This window comes from Polypterus senegalus, chromosome 1 (assembly GCF_016835505.1).
Source record: "Polypterus senegalus isolate Bchr_013 chromosome 1, ASM1683550v1, whole genome shotgun sequence".
NCBI lineage: Eukaryota > Metazoa > Chordata > Cladistia > Polypteriformes > Polypteridae > Polypterus > Polypterus senegalus.
This window is the reverse complement of record NC_053154.1, coordinates 334,226,267-334,245,890: the sequence shown is the minus strand read 5'-3', so window position 1 is coordinate 334,245,890 and position 19,624 is coordinate 334,226,267. Positions and strand designations below refer to the sequence as shown.

Here is a 19,624-nt window from a genome sequence, read left to right as displayed (position 1 = left end):
GCCCGTCCAGTTTGTGGAAGGCCCTTTTCCGTTTCCAGCGTGACTTTGGCTCTGTGGTCCATAAAGACATGGAGGAACTCATGTGGCCCATCACAGAGCCCTGACCTCAAATCTGCTGAACACCTTTGAGATGAATGGTTGTGAGCCAGGTCTCCTCGCCTAACATCAGTAACTGACCTCATATAGTAAGTACTCTTTTGGCTGAGTGGGCACAAATTCCCCACTGGCACACTCCAAAACCCTGTAAAGGGTGAAGGTGGTGCCCATATTAGTGCCCGTGGCTCTGAAATGGGATGTCCAACAAGCTCATATAAGCCTGAAGGTCAGGTGTCCACAAACTCTTGACCATACAGTGTACACTTAGCTAAAGGATTATTAGGACCACCATACTAATCTGGTGTTTGACCCCCTTTCGCCTTCAGAACTGCCTTAATTCTACGTGGCATTGATTCAACAAGGTGCTGAAAGCATTCTTTAGAAATGTTGGCCCATATTGATAGGATAGCATCTTGCAGTTGATGGAGATTTGTGGGATGCACATCCAGGGCACGAAGCTCCCGTTCCACCACATCCCAAAGATGCTCTATTGGGTTGAGATCTGGTGACTGTGGTGGCCATTTTAGTACAGTGAACTCATTGTCATGTTCAAGAAACCAATTTGAAATGATTCGAGCTTTGTGACATGGTGCATTATCCTGCTGGAAGTAGTCATCAGAGGATGGGTACATGGTGGTCATGAAGGGATGGACATGGTCAGAAACAATGCTCAGGTAGCCCGTGGCATTTAAACGATGCCCAATTGGCACTAAGGGGCCTAAAGTGTGCCAAGAAAACATCCCCACACCATTACACCACCACCACCAGCCTGCACAGTGGTAACAAGGCATGATGGATCCATGTTCTCATTCTGTTTACGCCAAATTCTGACTCTACAGAAATTGAGACTCATCAGACCAGGCGACATTTTTCCAGTCTTCAACTGTCCAATTTTGGTGAGCTCGTGCAAATTGTAGCCTCTTTTTCCTATTTGTAGTGGAGATGAGTGGTACCCGGTGGGGTCTTCTGCTGTTGTAGCCCATCCGTCTCAAGGTTGTGCGTGTTGTGGCTTCACAAATGCTTTGCTGCATACCTCGGTTGTAACGAGTGGTTATTTCAGTCAAAGTTGCTCTTCTATCAGCTTGAATCAGTCGGCCCATTCATTCTCCTCTGACCTCTAGCATCAACAAGGCATTTTCGCCCACAGGACTGCCGATACTGGATGTTTTTCCCTTTTCACACCATTCTTTGTAAACCCTAGAAATGGTTGTGCGTGAAAATCCCAGTAACTGAGCAGATTGTGAAATACTCAGACCGGCCCGTCTGGCACCAACAACCATGCCACGCTCAAAATTGCTTAAATCACCTTTCTGTGCCATTCTGACATTCAGTTTGGAGTTCAGGAGATTGTCTTGACCAGGACCACACCCCTAAATGCATTGAAGCAACTGCCATGTGATTGGTTGATTAGATAATTGCATTGATGAGAAATTGAACAGGTGTTCCTAATAATCCTTTAGGTGAGTGTATGTTAGGTGCCTTGCTGGGGTTCAGAACCATCAAGCTTTTGACGTAAAGTGCAGTGCCTTCTCCACTTATTACCACCATTGTGATTTTGACTAGACAAGTATAATTTTAATGGTAACTCACCTGGTCTTGGCAAAGGCAGCAGAGGGCGCTGAACTTGAGATCCTGTGTGTGTGTGTGGTTTGCTACTTGGGCACCCCCTACAGTTCAGTATATTCAGTGGTCTTTTCTGCTTTTTGTGTCTTTTAACAGGTGTGGAATGCCTCTTGGCAATGCTCTCTGAGAAGCCATCGTCCTCCAGCCCTGCAGAGGGTGCTGCTTGCGAGCGGGTGCAGCAGAAGGCAGCGGTGACACTGGCCCGTCTCAGCCGACACCCACTCGTTGCACAGGCTGCTGCCCAGAAGCACTGTAAGCATTTTTTACAGTAGGTGCCGATCAGACTGATTCGGGTACGAGTGTCAAAGGACAGAAGGAGCCTGGTGGCTGTGCTTCATGTGGCACCTCTCCTGGTCATCACTGACCTTTGCATGCACACACTCACACTACACTGGCAGTACTCAGTCCTGGTGACCCTCGAGGTTTGGTTCTGCTTTGTTTAATTGGATTCAAAGTGTGGTCCACCAGACCAGGTGTTGGTGGTCCATGCACTGATCTAGTCATCTTTTTTTGCTGATAGGGCCACATGAAATGGCGCTAAGACCCCAACCATGGAGCGCCCTGTCTGAGTATCTTGCAGATGATAACATCTTTCACGCCTACTCTACTAATTTCCACTCTGATTCTGTATTGCAGTCCTTCTTCTTCTTCTTCTTCTTCTTCTTGTGTCTCCCAGTTCCCTTCAGAGCATGAGGCCGTGACAATCTGCATCCATCTTGTTCTATCATTGGCAGAAAGTTAGCACTTATTGCTCCTTCTCTTTCTCTCTTTTGACATTTCTTCAATCTTGCAGTAACTCTGTCCTGTAACCTAACTCCTCCACTACGTCAGACTCCTTTCCTGAGCCATTCCCTGACAATAATTCTATCTTCATGGCCTCATTAAGGATCACTGGCTAAAATCTGGGACTTGGAAATGTGAAACCCAGGAAAGTTTGAGCTTGTATTGCAGACTTCACTTCCAGGTGGGCAGGGTCGAGCACCTCGTAGGCAAGAAATTCAAATTGAGGAAGCATATACCACCCAGACTTGAGAGAAGACTCCAGGTGAGAGGCAGAGAACTGTGGGTAAAACCAAAAAACAACAAAATGGAGCCAACATTGTAGCTCATAGAGTAGCAGTACCATAGAAAGAGAGCGATGAGCAGTGTGAGTTTGAAAGACTTGTGTTTGTGCCGGGCTTTTGGTGTCTTTCTTGGGGCATAACAGTAGGGGCGTAACACTGGCACCTAAATTAAGGAGGTGCTTCAACAATAAACAATAGCCTGCTATTTGAGTCTGTGTGCCAACTCTTCTTCTTTTCATCTCAGGTGGTCACAGTATTTTTCACATGGGTAGGAAACAAAATATGATCATTGTAATGGGGCATTTATGGTAGTGTGTGGCTGTTGATCATAGGTGGTCTTTCACATCTTTGACTTTGTGGTCCTAGGTCCAAAACTCAATGAGAATCACAGTCCTAGCCTAATGAAGTAAGCTATGGTTGACAGTTTCTGCATTTTAGAGGTGTGACAGATTAGGGTTTGCGCGCACCCTTGTACCCTCAGACCACACGTCAGACACCAGATAAAATCCAATTATTATTTATTATAATAATAATGTGCACAAAGCACGCTCCTCTCCACAATTCTCAATAAACAATCACAAATAACCAATCCTCCACTCCCAGACGCTTAGCCACCCTGCCTCCCAACTCAGCTCATTGTCTGGGAGTTCCCATGATCCTTTTATACTCCCTGACCCGGAGGTGTTCCTGCCCAACAGTCCACAAGTCCTTATTCCTTCCGGGTCAGGGTAAATAGTCCTTTTCTCACCCCAGAAGCCCGTCGCTCTACCTATGACGAACTTCCGGGTCATAGGGCACGAAGAACTCTTCGGTCCTCCCTGCAGCTCCCTCTCGTGGCCCCCATGGCATCCAGCAGGTTGGTGCATAAAAACTCCATTGTCCGTGATGCCCTGCTGGTCTTCTGGGGACCTCCATGCTGCAAGGAGGGCTCCACCTGGCGTTATTGGGGGTATTGGCCAGGATAAACAGCCGGCCATCCTCCACAGAGGTCAATGTAGAACATTAGAACAATCTGGACGAGAACAGGCCATTCAGACCAGCAAAGCTCGCCAGTCCTGTCCACTTCATTCTTCCAAAATAACATCAAGTCGAGTTTTGAAAGTCCCTAACGTCTTACCGTCTATCACGCTACTTGGTCGCTTATTCCAAGTGTCTCTCGTTCTTTGTGTAAAGAAAAACTTTGTAATATTTTGTGTGAAATTTCCCCTTAAGTTTCCAACTGTGTCCCCGTGTTCTTGATGAACTCATTTTAAAATCACCGTCTCGGTCCACTGCACTAATTGACTTCATCATTTTATACACGTCACTCAGGTCTCCTCTTAATCTTCTTTTGCTTCAACTGTAAAGGCTCAGCTCTTTTAATCTTCCCTCATAACTCATCCCCTGTAGCCCTGAATCAGCCTGGTCGCTCATCTCTGGACCTTCTCTTGTGCTGTTATGTCCTTTTTGTAGCCTGGAGGCCCAAACTGCACCCAGGACTCCAGATGAGGCCTCACCAGTGTGTTATAAAGTCTGGGCAGAACCTCCAGTGACTTGTACTGCACACATCAAGGCGCTATATAACCTGACATTCTGTTAGCCTTCTTAATGGCTTCTCAACACTGTTGGGAAGTTGATAGCTTGGAGTCCACTATGACTCCTAAATCCTTCTTATAGGTGTACTCTCGATTTTCCGACCGCCCATTGTGTATTCAAACCTAATATTTTTACTTCCTATGTGTAATTCTTTACATTTACTGACATTAAACTTCATCTGCCACAAATCTGCCCAAGCCTGTCTGCTATCCAAGTCCTTCTGTGATGATATAACGGATTCCAAATTATCTGCTAATCCACCTATCTTGGTATCATCTGCCAACTTCACCAGCTTGTTACTTATATTCCTATCTAAATCATTTATATCTTGTCACGCTTGGGTCACAGATTTGCACAGAGACAGAGGTGGTTGTAGAAAACAGGAATTTTATTCAAACACTGCAAACAAACATTTGTTTCTTTTTCAAAAGCTTAAACATGCTCCATGACAAGTCAGATGACAGTTCTGCTAGGAGCAGAGAATGTCAGAGAGAGAGAGAAAAGCAAACAATCAATTCCAAAACTGACAGGCGCTGCACAAGGTTTCAAGTTAGCGGAGTATCGCGCGAGGTTTGTATTACGCGTTATAGCGCAAGTGAGGAGGTAAGGAGCAATGTGAGGGTAGCCTGTGTTTCAGGGGTTGTGGTTTTCCCAGGGCCGTCTGTATCTTCTTGGGGTGCGATCAGCCCTCCAGCTCACAATATATTAAAAATAGCAGCGGCCCCAGCACTGACCCCTGCTGGTCACTACTCTTAACATCAGCCAGTTCTGATGAGGTTCCTCACACCATCACCCTCTGCTTCCTGTATCTGAGCCAATTCTGCACCCATCTAAAAACATCACCCTGAACTCCCACTTCTTTTAACTTGATGCCCACCCTCTCACGTGGCACCTTATCAAATGCTTTCTGAAAGTCCACATCAATAACATCATCTGCTCCACTCTGATCAGATCCTTTTGTTGCCTCCTCATAGAATTCCAGCCTGTTAGTAAAACACGACCTCCCTCTTCTGAACCCACACTGACTGTTCCTAATAACTCCTGTCCTTGCCATGTGTTGCTCAATCTTATCCTTAATAATTCCTTCCATTAATTTTCCTGTGATGCATGCTAAGCTTACTGGCCTATAGTTGCTTGGATCTGCCCTGTCACCCTTTTTATATAATGGGATGATATTTGCCATTTTCCAGTCCTTCAGAATCTCTCCAGTGCTCAGTGACTTCCTAAAAATATGTGTCAATATAAAAGCCCGCAGCCACAGGGGGTGCCAGCACAGAGTTTGAGAAGCACTGGCTTACATGTTAAAGGAATACCCCCCAAAAAGACGAGTGTTACTTACTCCGTGTAGTTTGTAGCGATGAAACCCTTCAAATGTCATGCTTTATTCGGGGTGCGGACATAACAAAGCTTCTGATAGAAAGAATGGCCGTCTGTGGAGACCACTGCTGGACAACAGCAAACGATAGCAAAATGTCTCATCACTATTGTTAGAGAATCCACATCAGGTCATTCAGGCGTACGCTAACGACATCCCAGCGCGGTGAATTTTTACTGAATAAACCAGTTCTGGAAACACAAACTGACCACACTCCAGCGCAAATGAGCCATCATAATAAACTACGCGGGGACAAAGGAAATCAAAGAGTGGAGTGTTCAAGTGTCACGGTCAGTGATGTCGCCGCAGGTTAGCCACTAGAGGGCGCCATATCCTGTTGATCAGCAGGTCCGGAATGCTCTTCCTGCTGCTGCTCCCAGTGTGTGCGTGTGTGTGTGTGTGTGTGTGTGTGCATTTCTGAAGAGACTGAAAAACTCTGCGCACAAATGAAAGACGCCATGTCATAACTGTTACTGTTGACTTCAATGTGATATAAAATTGAGAAATCGATCTTCATTGGTCATCTTGTGTGTTGTGTGGGTGGGTGTCTTTATGCTGCTCTCATCTGCCTTTCAGGTATCCCACGGCTAATAGAGCTCTGCCGCTCGCCGGCCGAGAGGAACAACAGCGACTCTGTTTTGGTGGCCTGTCTGGTAGGTACCTCTTGGGGTGGCTGTGACCCCCTCCTTGTCATGAAGAACAGACCGATGTCTATTGCTGCCTACTTGTGCAGGTCCCTTGTATCCCATCACTGTACTCTCTTGTCTTGTCTTGTCGTTCAGGTCCCTCTCCTAACTTTACCCTCTTGTGTTGTTCTGCAGGTTCCTTGTGTCATCTTGTCTTGCAGGACCCTTGTGTCCCATGGCTGTTCCATCGTTTCTTTTCATGCAGGTCCCTTGTATCTTGTCACTGTATCCGCTTGTCTTGTTGTCCATGTCCTTTGCTGTTCCCTGTCGTCTCATCATGCAGGTCTCTTGTATGTCATCTCTGCACCCTTTTGTCTTTTCATGCAACTCCATTGTATCTTGTCACTGTGCAATCTTATCTTGTTGTGCAGGTCCCTTTTGTCTCATCACTGTACCCTCTTTTGTTGTCATGCTGCCTCCTCCTTTCTGTGTTCTCTTGTCTTGCCATGCAGGTCTATTGTGTTTCATTGCTGTTCCCTCTCATCTTGTCCTGTAGGTCCCTTATATCTCATCTCTGTTCCCTCTTCTCTTTTCATGCAGGCCCATTGTATCTCATCGATGTACCTTCTCAACTTGTCTTTCAGGTCACTTGTATCTCATCGATGTACCTTCTCAACTTGTCTTTCAGGTCACTTGTTTCTTGTCACCGTATCCTTTCATCTTGTTGTGCAGATATCCCTTGTGTCTCATCACTGTTCCCTCTCATCTTGCAGGTTCCTCGTGTCTTGTCACTGTTCCTTTTCATCTTCTTGTGCAAGTCCCTTGTTTGTCATTGCTGTTCCATTCTTTATTTTTGTGCAGGTCCCTTGTGTCTCTTCGATGTACTGTCTCAACTTGTCTTTCAGGTCCCTTGTTTCTTGTCACTGCATCCTATCGTCTTTTTGTGTCTCATCACTGTTCCCTTTTTTTCTCGTTTTGCAGGCCCCTTGTGTCTCATCACGGTACCCTCATGTGTTGTCATGCAGGTTCTTCATGTCTTTTCACTGCTCCTTCTCATCTTCTTGTGCAAGTCCCTTGTTTGTCATTGCTGTTCCATGTTTTACTTATGTGCAGGTCCCTTGTTTCTTGTCACTGTACCCTCTCATCTTGTCATGCAGGTCCATTATGTCTCATCATTTTTCCTCATGTCTCGTGTTCCTTCTTATCTTCTTGTGCAAAGTCCCTTGTATCTCATTGCTATTCTTTTATGTTTCTGCAGGTCCCTATTATCTCATCTCGTACCCTCTTGTCTTTTCATGCAAGTCCATTGTATCTTGTCACTGTACCCTCTCACCTCGTCTTGCAGGCTCCTCGTGTCTCGTCACTGTACCCTCTTGTCTTGTCATGATGGTTCTTTGTGTCTTGTCACTGTTCCCTCTCATCTTCTTGTGCAAGTGCCTTGTTTGTCACTGCTGTTCCATCTTTAATATTTGTGTAGGTCCCTTATGTCTTGTCTCTGTACCCTCTCATCTTGTCATGCAGGTCCCTTGCGTCTCATCGATGAACCTTCTCAACAGGTCTTTCAGGTCCCTTGTTTCTTGTCACCGTATCCTTTCATCTTGTTATGCAGAGATCCTTTGTGTCTCATCACTGTTCCCTCTCATCTTGTCCTGTAGGTCCCTTATATCTCATCTCTGTTCCCTCTTCTCTTTTCATGCAGGCCCATTGTATCTTGTCACTGTTCCCTCTTGTCTTGTCATGCAGGTCCCTTGTATCTCATCGATGTACCTTCTCAACTTGTCTTTCAGGTCACTTGTTTCTTGTCACCGTATCCTTTCATCTTGTTATGCAGAGATCCCTTGTGTCTCACCACTGTTCCCTCTCATCTTGCAGGTTCCTCGTGTCTTGTCACTGTTCCTTTTCATCTTCTTGTGCAAGTCCCTTGTTTGTCATTGCTGTTCCATGTTTTATTTATGTGCAGGTCCCTTGTTTCTTGTCACTGTCCCCTCTCATCTTGTCATGCAGGTCCCTTGTATCTCATCGATGTACCTTCTCAACTTGTCTTTCAGGTCCCTTGTTTCTTGTCACTGCATCCTATCGTCTTTTTGTGTCTCATCACTGTTCCCTTTTTATCTCGTTTTGCAGGCCCCTTGTGTCTCATCACTGTTCCCTCTCATCTGGCAGGCCCCTTGTGTCTTGTCACGGTACCCTCATGTGTTGTCATGCAGGTTCTTCATGTCTTGTCACTGCCCCTTCTCATCTTCTTGTGCAAGTCCCTTGTTTGTCATTGCTGTTTCATGTTTTATTTAAGTGCAGGTCCCTTGTTTCTTGTCACTGTACCCTCTCATCTTGTCATGCAGGTCCATTATGTCTCATCATTTTTCCTCGTGTCTTGTCACTGTTCCTTCTTATCTTCTTGTGCAAAGTCCCTTGTATCTCATTGCTATTCTTTTATGTTTCTGCAGGTCCCTATTATCTCATCTCGTACCCTCTTGTCTTTTCATGCAAGTCCATTGTATCTTGTCACTGTACCCTCTCACCTCGTCTTGCAGGCTCCTCGTGTCTCGTCACTGTACCCTCTTGTCTTGTCATGATGGTTCTTTGTGTCTTGTCACTGTTCCCTCTCATCTTCTTGTGCAAGTGCCTTGTTTGTCACTGCTGTTCCATCTTTAATATTTGTGTAGGTCCCTTATGTCTTGTCTCTGTACCCTCTCATCTTGTCATGCAGGTCCCTTGCGTCTCATCGATGAACCTTCTCAACAGGTCTTTCAGGTCCCTTGTTTCTTGTCACCGTATCCTTTCATCTTGTTATGCAGAGATCCCTTGTGTCTCATCACTGTTCCCTCTCATCTGGCAGGCCCCTCGTGTCTCGTCACTGTACCCTCTTGTGTTGTCACGCAGGTTCCTTGTGTCTTGTCACTATTCCTTCTTATCATCTCGTGCAAGTCCCTTGCATCTCATTGCTCTTCTTTCATTTTTGTGCAGGTCCCTGTTATCTCGTCTCTTTTCATACAAGTCAGTTGCTTCTTGTCACTGTACCCTCTCATCTTGTCTTGCAGGCCCCTCGTGTCTCATCACTGTACCCTCTTGTGTTGTCCGGCAGGTTCCTTGTGTCTTGTCACTGTTCCTTCTCATCTTGTCATGCAGGACCCTTTCACCTCGTCTCGCAGGTTCCTTGTGTCTCGTCGCTGTGCCCTCTCTTCTTGCCCTGCCATTGTCACTGACTGCTTTTCATCTTCCTCAGGCCGCCCTTCGGAGACTTGCAGCCAGCTGTCCTGAGCGCATCCAAGACTCGGATTTTCAGCAGCTGATTAAGCCCAGGCTGGTGGATTCCTTCCTGCTCTGCTCCAACATGGAAGAGAGTTTTGTGTAGTGACAGTGTGCCCCAGAACTCTCGCCAGCTGGTGGGCGACCTCTACTCTATTAGACACCAAAGACCTAATTCAGCCACATTTACCGCTTTGTCATGGAGGCAACACCTCCACATAGGTGATGTTTGAATAAACATGGCCGGGTGAGGGCAGGCTGCTTTATTTTCCTCTGTGCCAGGTGGGCACCTCCTACATAAAGTGTTGAAGCAGGCTGAGGCCTGCCTTGGCTGCCCTGTTTCTCTATTCTGAAGTGAAGACAACCGGCAGATGTATTGCCAAGGAATGCCAGGCTGCTGTCTCCAGTCCCACATGACCAACATCTCCCTGTTTAGTGGGCACTTTGATGGGTGCTCTGTTTTTGAGTCTTCTTCGTCGGGTCCTTCCCTTTTCTTTTCCTTCCTTCAGTTCTCACCAGTTTTCTCGTTACTGTCAGACCAGCCTCAAGGACACCAGTGGGCATGAAGCCCAAGAGAGCAGGGCCATGTCTGACTTTCAAGACGTGGACACTTCCGGTCACTGCATCTGCCCTCATGCCATGCCTTGCACATCAGCCTCGCTGTCCATCTCTGAATGGTGCCACCTGCAGAGCTCACAGGATGTCACAGCATCTAAACAGCCAAAAAGAAAGAAGACAACGGAGCTCACTGGGGGCCTCGTGACACCAAGCAGGGGCAATAAGAGAAGTGCGCCACCTACTGGTCCCTTATGACGCCACTTGATTCTCTTTGAGCCCTCTTCGTCGTTCGTGACTAATGGTGTGGACACCAATGGGATTTAATCCTTGAGAACCCACCCAGGTGGCTGAGCAATCACAGGCATGGCGTACGGAAGGAGAAAGGTTGGGGGTTATGGGGGGCAGGAGAAATCTGCCCTGGTGACAGAAGGACTGACACTTGTGACCGATGGCTTTAAAACGCTTGCTGTTTTCAGAGGCCCAGTCTTCATGTCCAATCAGCACCCGCCGCGTCCATCAGGGGTCCATTGAGGGTCCATCGGGGGTGCAGAGTCGCCAGTGGATTCTGACCAGGGGTGTCCTGCAGGAGCTTCTTTCATTCTGGCCTGCTGACAGTTATGGACTCTTCTTCAAGCCTTTCTTGCTCTTCACAATTCTCAGTCCTTAACCAGCAGCCAAACAACGAGAGCCAACAGGTGACCAGCTGATGCAGGGGGTCTCAGGATTAGTTACTGGAGGACCCCCATTTACTGTATTTCTCCTTCCCAGTTTCTTACAGTAATTAGACATCACTTCTCACAGTAATTAGACATCACTTCTCACAGTTATTGAAACCCGTTACTTACTCTGAAGATGTGTGTGTCTGTGTGTGTGAATGTGTGTGTGTGCATGTGTGTGCATGTGTGTGAGTGAGTGTGAGTGTGAATGTGTGTGTGAATGTGTGTGTCTGTGTGTGTGAGTGAGTGTGAGTGTGAGTGTGTGTGTGAATGTGTGTGAGTGAGTGCGAGTGTGCATGTGTGTGTCTGTGTGTGTGAATATGTGTGTGTGTGTAAATGTGTGTGTGAATGTGTGTGCGTCTGTGTCTGTGTGTGTTTGTGTGAGTGTGTTTTCACTCTGCCACACCAGACTTTTTACACACCAGACTTTTGCAAAAATATCACTTGCTTTCTGTGGCCACCAGTTATCCTAATAGACACACACTCACACACATATGCACTCACACACACACACATACAGACACACACATTCACACTCACACTCACTCACACACACACATAGTCTTTTGGATTTTTACCAAACACACACACACATACTCACTCTGACACACACACCCATATACACACACATGCATACAGACACACACACATTTACACACTTACTCACTCACACACAAAGTCCTTTGACATGTAGTAGGAGACCCACAAGAGCAAGTGGGGGAGACTCAAACGCCACATAGGTGGTGCCCAGGCTGGGATTGGCACTCGGGCTCTGGTGAGACAGTGACGGCGCTAACCTCTGAGCCACAATAGTGCCACTGATGACATTGAGGCCACATTACGGTCACCTGTCTTGTCAGCATGAGGGAGTGACAGTGAATATTAGAACAATTGTGACAAGAATGTGACATTTGCCCCAAAAATGCCACCTAATTTCTTCAGCTGACTTTCGAAGGCTCCCAAAGTCCTAGTACTCCTTGGTCATTCATTTCCACGTGAAAATCTCTGTAATGCCCATGTAAGGTTTGCCCCAAACAAGAGTCCATCTTTGTCCCCGCGTTCTTGTTGAAGAATTCATTTCATAAAAAGTAAGAGGTGGGCTCCAGTGGGCTGACACCCGTCATAATGTTACGCCCTTCAGTCAGGTCACCTGTTGATCTCCGTTGACTCGTCTCCTTCAGGTGTTCCTCAGATGCTCTCCGTGGTCCTAAATCAGCCCAGCTGCTCCCGTCAGGACTTTCTCTGGTGCTGATGTGTCTTTTTGTTTATAAAATGGAGACCAAAACTGCCCCAGTACTGCAGATGAGGCCTCGCCAGTGCACCGTATTCATTAAGAAGAATCTTCCCTTATAGTTTGAAACGTTCACGAGTAACAGGTGTGATTTTAAACATCTCGGTCTGTCACCTCTTAGTCTCTGTTTGCTTAAACCAAATGTCCTCAGTTGCTCTCCGTGGTCCTGAACAGGGCCATCTTACCAGCATCATAGGCCCCCCGCCAAAGTAGTGCACAGCAGCCCCTGTTTTAAAAACAAAGCAGAAACATCATGGGCCCCTATGCCCCCACACCAGTGCCCGTTGTGCCCATTCATTAAGATGGCCCTGGTCCTGAATCAGCCCAGTTGCTCTCCTCTGGACTTTTTTTTTCTAGCGTTGCCACAGTCTGTCATTTCTGCAGCCCAGAGACCAAAAACTGCCCGTGGTGGTCCAATGTGAGGTTTCATCGGTGCTGTTTCAAGACTTACGTCGCCTTCAGAGGGTCTTCAGACCCTTCACTTGTTTCACAACACTCGATAGCCCAGAATGACAAAGCGAAAAAAGAACTTTTTTACAAATTTATCAAAAATGAAATAACCGAAACATGTCAGTGACTCAAGTGTTCGGACCCTTCACTCGGTAATTAGATTGAAGCCCCTTGGGCAGCCATTCCTGTCTGGAGTCTTCCTGGGACTGAAGCCACAAGCTTCTCACACCAGGATTTGGGGATCGTCTGCCATTCTTCTCAAGCTCAGTCAGGCTGGATGGAGACCCTCAGTGGACAGCTGTTGTCGGGTCTCCCCAGAGATGTTCATATCTTGACTCTAGCAGGGACACTCGGGGACATTGACCCTCACCCTCCACTCCTGCCTTGGCATCACTTTGTGCTTAAGGTCATTGTCTGAGGCCCAGAATGCTCTGCAGGAGGTTTTCCTTAAGGATGTCTCTGTGCTTGGCTCCATTCAACTTCAGCTTTCGCTCAACTCCACATAGTCTCCCAGTCCCTGCCCCGGCCACAAGGCTCTAGGTGGGCTACTCAAGGACATTCCCGGAGTTGTCCCCAAGTGATTCCTGTGTTGCCTTTGCTTTGTGAACCTCTGGTCCCATCTGAGTGAGTTTGCTCTCTTCAGCTCTCCTTCAGTCTTTTTGTCTCGTCTCCCATTCCCTGATGTTGCTGCCACCACAATAATTCACACCACTGATGGGGGGGTTTGCTTTCCTCCAGACTTGATGCCAGTCTTGGTTTCATCAGTCCAGGGAATCTTGTCTCTTATAATCTGCAAGGCTTTTTTTTTTTGCAAACTCCAAGCCTGGGCATTCTGTGTGTCTTTTAACTGAAGTGGGGGTCTTCTGTCTGGCGAGAGAAGAAAGAAGACCCCGCCTGACACAGTCCTCACAAACCTAACTCGGACATCTGGTTTGGCCTGAAGTGTGTGCCCCACAAGCCAAGACCAAAAGAGCCCCCTGAGCAGGGCCATCTTACCTCAGTGGGCATGCTGGGCAGTTGCCCAAGGGTCCCACGAGCATAGGGGTCCCATGCTAATCTATGTATGCTGTGACTTGCTGAGTGGTTGTGTTGGTGCACTGCTTTGCCCGGGGTGGGGGGGTCTATAATGCTCTTAAGATGGCCCTGACCCCGAAGCCTTCAGAAAGAAGGTTCTAGAGTCCAGGGAAGGATTTCAAAAGGTCTCCAAAACAACTGGAAATGCTCCATTCCACTTACCAACTGATAAAGGTTATGACTCTGCCAGGGTCCCTCCGCTGGCGAGGGCTTCAAGTCCTTGTTCCGTCTCCTCTTTTTGTTCACTGCTCCTGTTACTTTTGTTAATTAAACTGCTCAAAAAAATGAAGGAAACACTTAAATCAGACATCAGATTTTGAGGAATGAAATGTCCATCCATCCATCCATTATTCAACCCGCTTCTGCTGGAGCCAATCCCAGCCAACACGGGGTGCAAGGCAGGAAACAAACCCCGGGCAGGGTGCCAGCCCACCACAGGGAATGAAATATTCAAGTGGAAAATCTTCACTGAGTAATCCTGGGTAATTCATTGAGAACGACAGTCAGAGGGCACCAACATCACCAGCCCACCGACGGCCGACTCAACATCACACCAAACATCAAAAATGGAAATCCCAGGCTGAGCCAGCTTGAGTGACTCTCATCACAGCAACTCCTCATGTCACTCAGTAGTGTGTGTGCCCCCCACGTGCCTGTATGGACCCCCGACAACATCTGCACATGCTCCTGGTGACCTAGGGGATCTCCTCCCACACCTTGGTGATGCTACTTGGTGGCAGCAGGTGCACTGATACATAACGTCCCAGTCTAGGGGGATGTGCCAGCCAGTCAGTGGCATCAATGCCATCCAGGAACTGCCTACACACTCTGGCCACATGAGGGTTAGGGTTAGGGTTAGGCATCATCCTGCATCAGGAGGAACCCACTGAACCAACATAAGGTCTGACAATGGCTTCATCCTGGTACCTAACAGCAGTCAGGGTACCACAGTCTAGCATGTGGACCCCCAATGATATGACACCTCAGACCACCACTGACCCACTGGCACACTGGTCAAGATGGACGATGTTGTGGGCTGCATGATATTCACCACGGTGTCTCCAGACTCTGTCACGTCTGCCACGTGTGCTCAGTGTGACCCTGCTGTCATGTCTGAAGAGAATGGGGCACCAGTGACGGAGCTGCCAGTTGTGGTATTCTCTGTCAATCAAGCTGCATGGTGATGGGCTGTCAGCTAAGGTACCACTAGATGACCCTCATGCCACCTTCGTGGAGTCTGTTTGTGACAGTTGGGTTAGAAATCAGCACACGGAGTAGCCAGCTGGAGGTCATTTTGTAGGCTGTGGCTGTTCTCCTCCTCGCACAAAGGTGCAGATGCCAGTCCTGCTGCTGGGTTGATGCCCCTCTACAGCCCTGGCCAGCTCTCCTCGTGTAACGACCCGTCTCCATGCTCTTGGGAGACGCAGCAAAACTTCTTGTCATGTCACGTATTAATGTGGCACCCTGGAGGAGCTGGACTAGCTGTACAAACTGAACAGGCTGCTGGTGCCACCTTATGCTACCAGTAGTGACAAGGGCACCAGCAAAACGCAAAACTAGAGAAGAATCAGTCAGGAAGGAGAAGTAAAGAACAACTGTCTGTGGCCACCATTCCCTTTCTGAGGGTGTCACCTCTCCTGTTCACCTGTTGTCACTTTCATTTGCACCAAACCAGGTGACATTGATTCCCAATCATTTGCGTTTCCTAAGTGGACACAATGACATCCCTGAAGCTTCACTCTCTTGGTGTCACACTGTGATGATTACGCATCCCCTTCATTTTCTGAGCAGCATATCTTCTTTGTTCCTTTTTCATTTCGATTTTGTCCTTAAGCCTTCATTACGTGCCTTGTGTTTTATTGGTGGGACCACCCGCCCAAATCAGAACATTTCCACCATCATGTCTTTACAGTCGATATCAGGCTCTGGTGGTCTAATGCTGTCTTTGGCTTTCACCAAACATGTCTTCTGGTCCCACGGTCAGGTGACGCCATGTCTGCCTTGATGTTCACAGCTTGTTGTTCCTGGACAAACCCTGATGATCTTCCTGGACAGCAAAGCTTTTCTCCTCACACGTCTTATAAATGATGACCTACTTTATAGGGTGTGGGGGCGGGTCTTTAAAGTTGATTGACAAGTGGCCCCGCCTCCCACAAAACACAAGGGGATATAAGATACCTGCAGGACACACATACATTACAATAGACACTACAAAATAACTAAACAGAATAAAACTAACAGGTAATAAAAAGAGCATTCAATTACAGTATTAATGAAGAGAACAATATTATGTGCCTTGTGTTTTATTGGTGGGACCACCCGCCCATCACCGCCAGGGTCTGCCCTACGCCCTATAAAACTGGTGGGTTTTCCACGGTTTCTGGCAGTTCGTTGGATGCACTAGGGTGTCGGTGAGGATTTTTCTTTTTGTGATTTTTCTTTTCTGGGTTTTCATCTTCTTGTTCTGTTTTCTCAGTTGCCCCCAATTGGATGTCCCATTAGGATGTCGTTGGCACTTTATTTCCTTATTGCTCCAGCCAATTCCTTTCACCGTTTCTGCTCTATGGTGCTTTCTTTTGTTAAAATAGATAAATCTTTTACTTTTCAAAGATCCTGTGGGCCCTGAGCTACTAGCCAGGGTTTTTGATGGGATTTCCCCCTCTAGTGGGCATTTTTGGAACGGTTCAGAACTTGCATGCTTGAGACTCGGAGCTCATAACAATGACTTGACCAGACCAGGCCACCCCAGCAAGTTCAGCCACAAGACACAAGAAGCCCAGGATTCCATCATGAGACCCCCAGGTAGCTGTTGCCACCGCTGAAATTAAACCACCTGAGTCAACCATTAGAAAAATTACAACGCAAAGTCGTCAGCATTTATAAGATGTGTGAGGAGAAAAGCTTTGCTGTCCAGGAAGATCATCAGGGTTTGTCCAGGAACAACACGCTGTGAACATCAAGGCAGACATGGCAGAAGACATGTTTGGTGGTGACGCCCAGAAGACATGTTTGGTGAAAGCCAAAGACAGCATTAGACCACCAGAGCCTGATATCGACTGTAAAGACATCCATCCATCCATCCATTATCCAACCCATTATATCCTAACTACAGGGTCATGGGGGTCTGCTGGAGCCAATCCCAGCCAACACAGGGCGCAAGGCAGGAAACAAACCCTGGGCATGGTGCCAGCCCACAACAGACTGTAAAGACATGATGGTGGAAATGTTCTGATTTGGGGCTGCACAGCTCAGCATCACAGAGTCCACTGGGAATTCTTCATTGTACCAGAGGGGGCTTGAGGCCAATGGGAGACCAACTTTCAGAAGACTGAAACTCAACCAATGACCCAAAACATGCCAGTAAATCCATCAAGAGAAGGTTGAAAAGAAAGCAATGGAAAGATCTGGAATGAGATTTGAGATGCTGTGGGGGGGTATCTGTTAATACAGGACACCCCAAACATGGCACAGCTATGAGGGGGATGGTGATGTCTGAGACCTTTAGAAAGTCCCTGGAGTTTCCAACTTTGGGGGGCAATGCCAGCCATTGGAGCCAAGGTTGGACTTCCACTCCTTCCACAGACAGAAACGGCAGATCTGCTCCTTTCTCATTAAGTCGACGATTGCAAAGCCAAACTGCCTTTGTTGTTGTTTCACTTACCTCACCTGCAATGTCGACATTTCCACGAATTTCAAAAAAAAGTAGAAAACTCTCCCGGGGTGCACTTACTTTTTCACACAACTGTAGATCCTCGAGATTCCCATCCCACTAACAAGAAGGACCACAGAGTCAGGAGTCAGGGTGCCACCCACTTGTTCTCAGCCGGGGTTCGGGGTGTGCCTGGAGTGCCCCCTCTGGACAGAGGCAGGTCCCAGTTCTGTCATGTGATAAGGAAGGGGTGGGGCTTCTGGAGCTTTATGGGGAACTGAGGACTTCTGGGACTGCAGATGGAAAGGATGAAGGAGTGAGCAACAGTGCCGTCCCTTGAACCGGGCAGGAATGGCAGACCCTGATGGAGCCTTCAAGGTGTCCGCTAAGAGCTTGGGGGGCTTGCTTCTGGGGCTGGAAGATGAGAGGATGGGGCACCAGAGAACGCTGAAGCTCCCACTCCCGACACTACTGATGAAAACTGACCACCGATGACAAACACCTTTTCCTGAAAACGGGTTGTAAAGGCAAACTACCTCTGTCACCCCTTCACCTCCTAACAGCTCGTGTGTGGCCGCCGTCACACTAGCCAGGTGGATGCCACACGTTGGTGGTGGTGGTGGTTCAAGTGGGCTCCTCTGCCCGTGCTGAGACTTGTGAGTGTCTAGAAAAGTGCCATATAAATGCAACTGCCTACTATCTAACCTTGTGTTGTGATTTATCCTAAAAAGTGGCCAAAGTGGTGTGAGAGCCCCAGCGACAGCCAAGCTTGAATCCCAGCTCCGAAGGTGGTGCACCAGATGGCAGCTGAGATTCCACTAGCGTGGCAGGCCAAAAATGAAAAAAATGTAATATGAAAAGTCCTGAAAAACACACAAAACGCCTCAGGAAAGGAGAGGACCACCGTCAACCCCTGGCTTGTGCACAACAAGGCAATGAAGAAACATCAGAAAAGAAGGATGTATTGGAGGAATAAGGAAAAACACAAGAAAATAGTTTACAACAGTAAAAAAAAAAAAATACGAACGGAATGGCCAGGCGATCCCAAAACAAAATCCACGAGAAAAGCCAAAAATCATCGAGAGTTAGAGAACAAAATCAAAGCAAATCACAAAACTCACAAGTCTGCCATTCAAAATGAGCCGCCCTGGACTTCAATTCCCAGCCTGCCTTTATAGGACTTGCGGGGCGGGGGGGAGGGGCGGACCTTTAAAGTTGATTGACAAGTGGCCCCGCCTCCCACACAACATAAGGGGATATAAGAGACCTGCAGGACACACATATAGTACAATTGATACTACAAAATAACTAAACAGGTAATGAAGAGATCTTTAAATTATTAATGAACAGAACAATATTATGAAAAATAACGGAAGATGAGGAACGATAATAAAAACAAATAATAATAATAAAGAAGCCAAGGAGGAGTCCTGGACGGACCAAAACACCTTGAGGTCAGCTTTGGTAATACATGGAGACGGCCATTTAGACAGAAGCAGTTGGTCCAGCGGTACCGGCGAGGATTCGCTTCCTTCTTTTCATCCGTTTCCCATAAGATGGCAGAGGTGGGATGTGACCACAAATCGTTGGATTCAAAGTCGCCAGTACGTCCACTATGGTGCACACCATCTGTTACTTACAGATATGGCGGTCCAGCCTGGTGGCCCAAAATCCCCAGCCTAAGGAAGTGGACAGTTAAGGGTGAGCCATGGGGGACCGTCGTCTCATCGTCAGTTCGCAGCAGGGGGCCGCGTGGAGGCCGAGGCCTTGCCTTCTTCCAGATATCCGCTGGATCGTCTCACCCGCTCCAGGACTCTCGCCATCGCCGCCTTCTCCCTTTCCACTTCATGGCAGCGCTGGGCTGTGTTCCTCTCGAGGATTTGGATTTCATGAGCCGCCCGCTTCTCCTCTCCGTGATTTGCAGCTCTTGCCCAGCGCAGGTTCACGGTGTCCAGCATGTTTCTGACGGGCATCAGTGAGCGCTTAGAGGTCCTCATTCTGCAGTGAGATTTAGGAGACTGAAGAGTCTTGAAGTGAATCATTGAGCCGACAGGACGGGGGTGGGGTTTGCAAGCTGGGGGGCCGGGGGGGGAGGCCTTTAATCATTAAGCATTGAGCTGCAGCCCACCTGCACTTGCAAATTGTGACATCCTGATGAACCGTGACGGGACAAGCTGGAGCACAACTGGGCAAGAGCCTGTGCTGTAGGAGACCACTTAGTCCTTAGGCGTGGTGGGCCTGGGAGACTAATTGGGGTCAACGGGAGGGGGGAAATGAAAAG

The 19,624-nt window shown here is 47.8% G+C and overlaps 1 protein-coding gene across 5 annotated transcripts in view; it reads left to right on the top strand.

The window, feature by feature from the left end:
- LOC120516813 (protein inscuteable homolog) overlaps positions 1-9,861 on the top strand; it is a 232,787-nt gene extending 222,926 nt beyond the window's left edge. For all 5 annotated transcript variants that reach the window (XM_039738779.1, XM_039738787.1, XM_039738773.1 and 2 more), the window contains exons 11-13: positions 1,816-1,971; positions 6,310-6,386; positions 9,583-9,861. In XM_039738779.1, the coding sequence (XP_039594713.1) occupies positions 1,816-1,971; positions 6,310-6,386; positions 9,583-9,711 (362 nt within the window). In that variant the 3' untranslated portion in view covers positions 9,712-9,861. The remainder of the gene's footprint in view (positions 1-1,815; positions 1,972-6,309; positions 6,387-9,582) is intronic.
- The last annotated feature ends 9,763 nt before the right edge of the window (positions 9,862-19,624 follow it).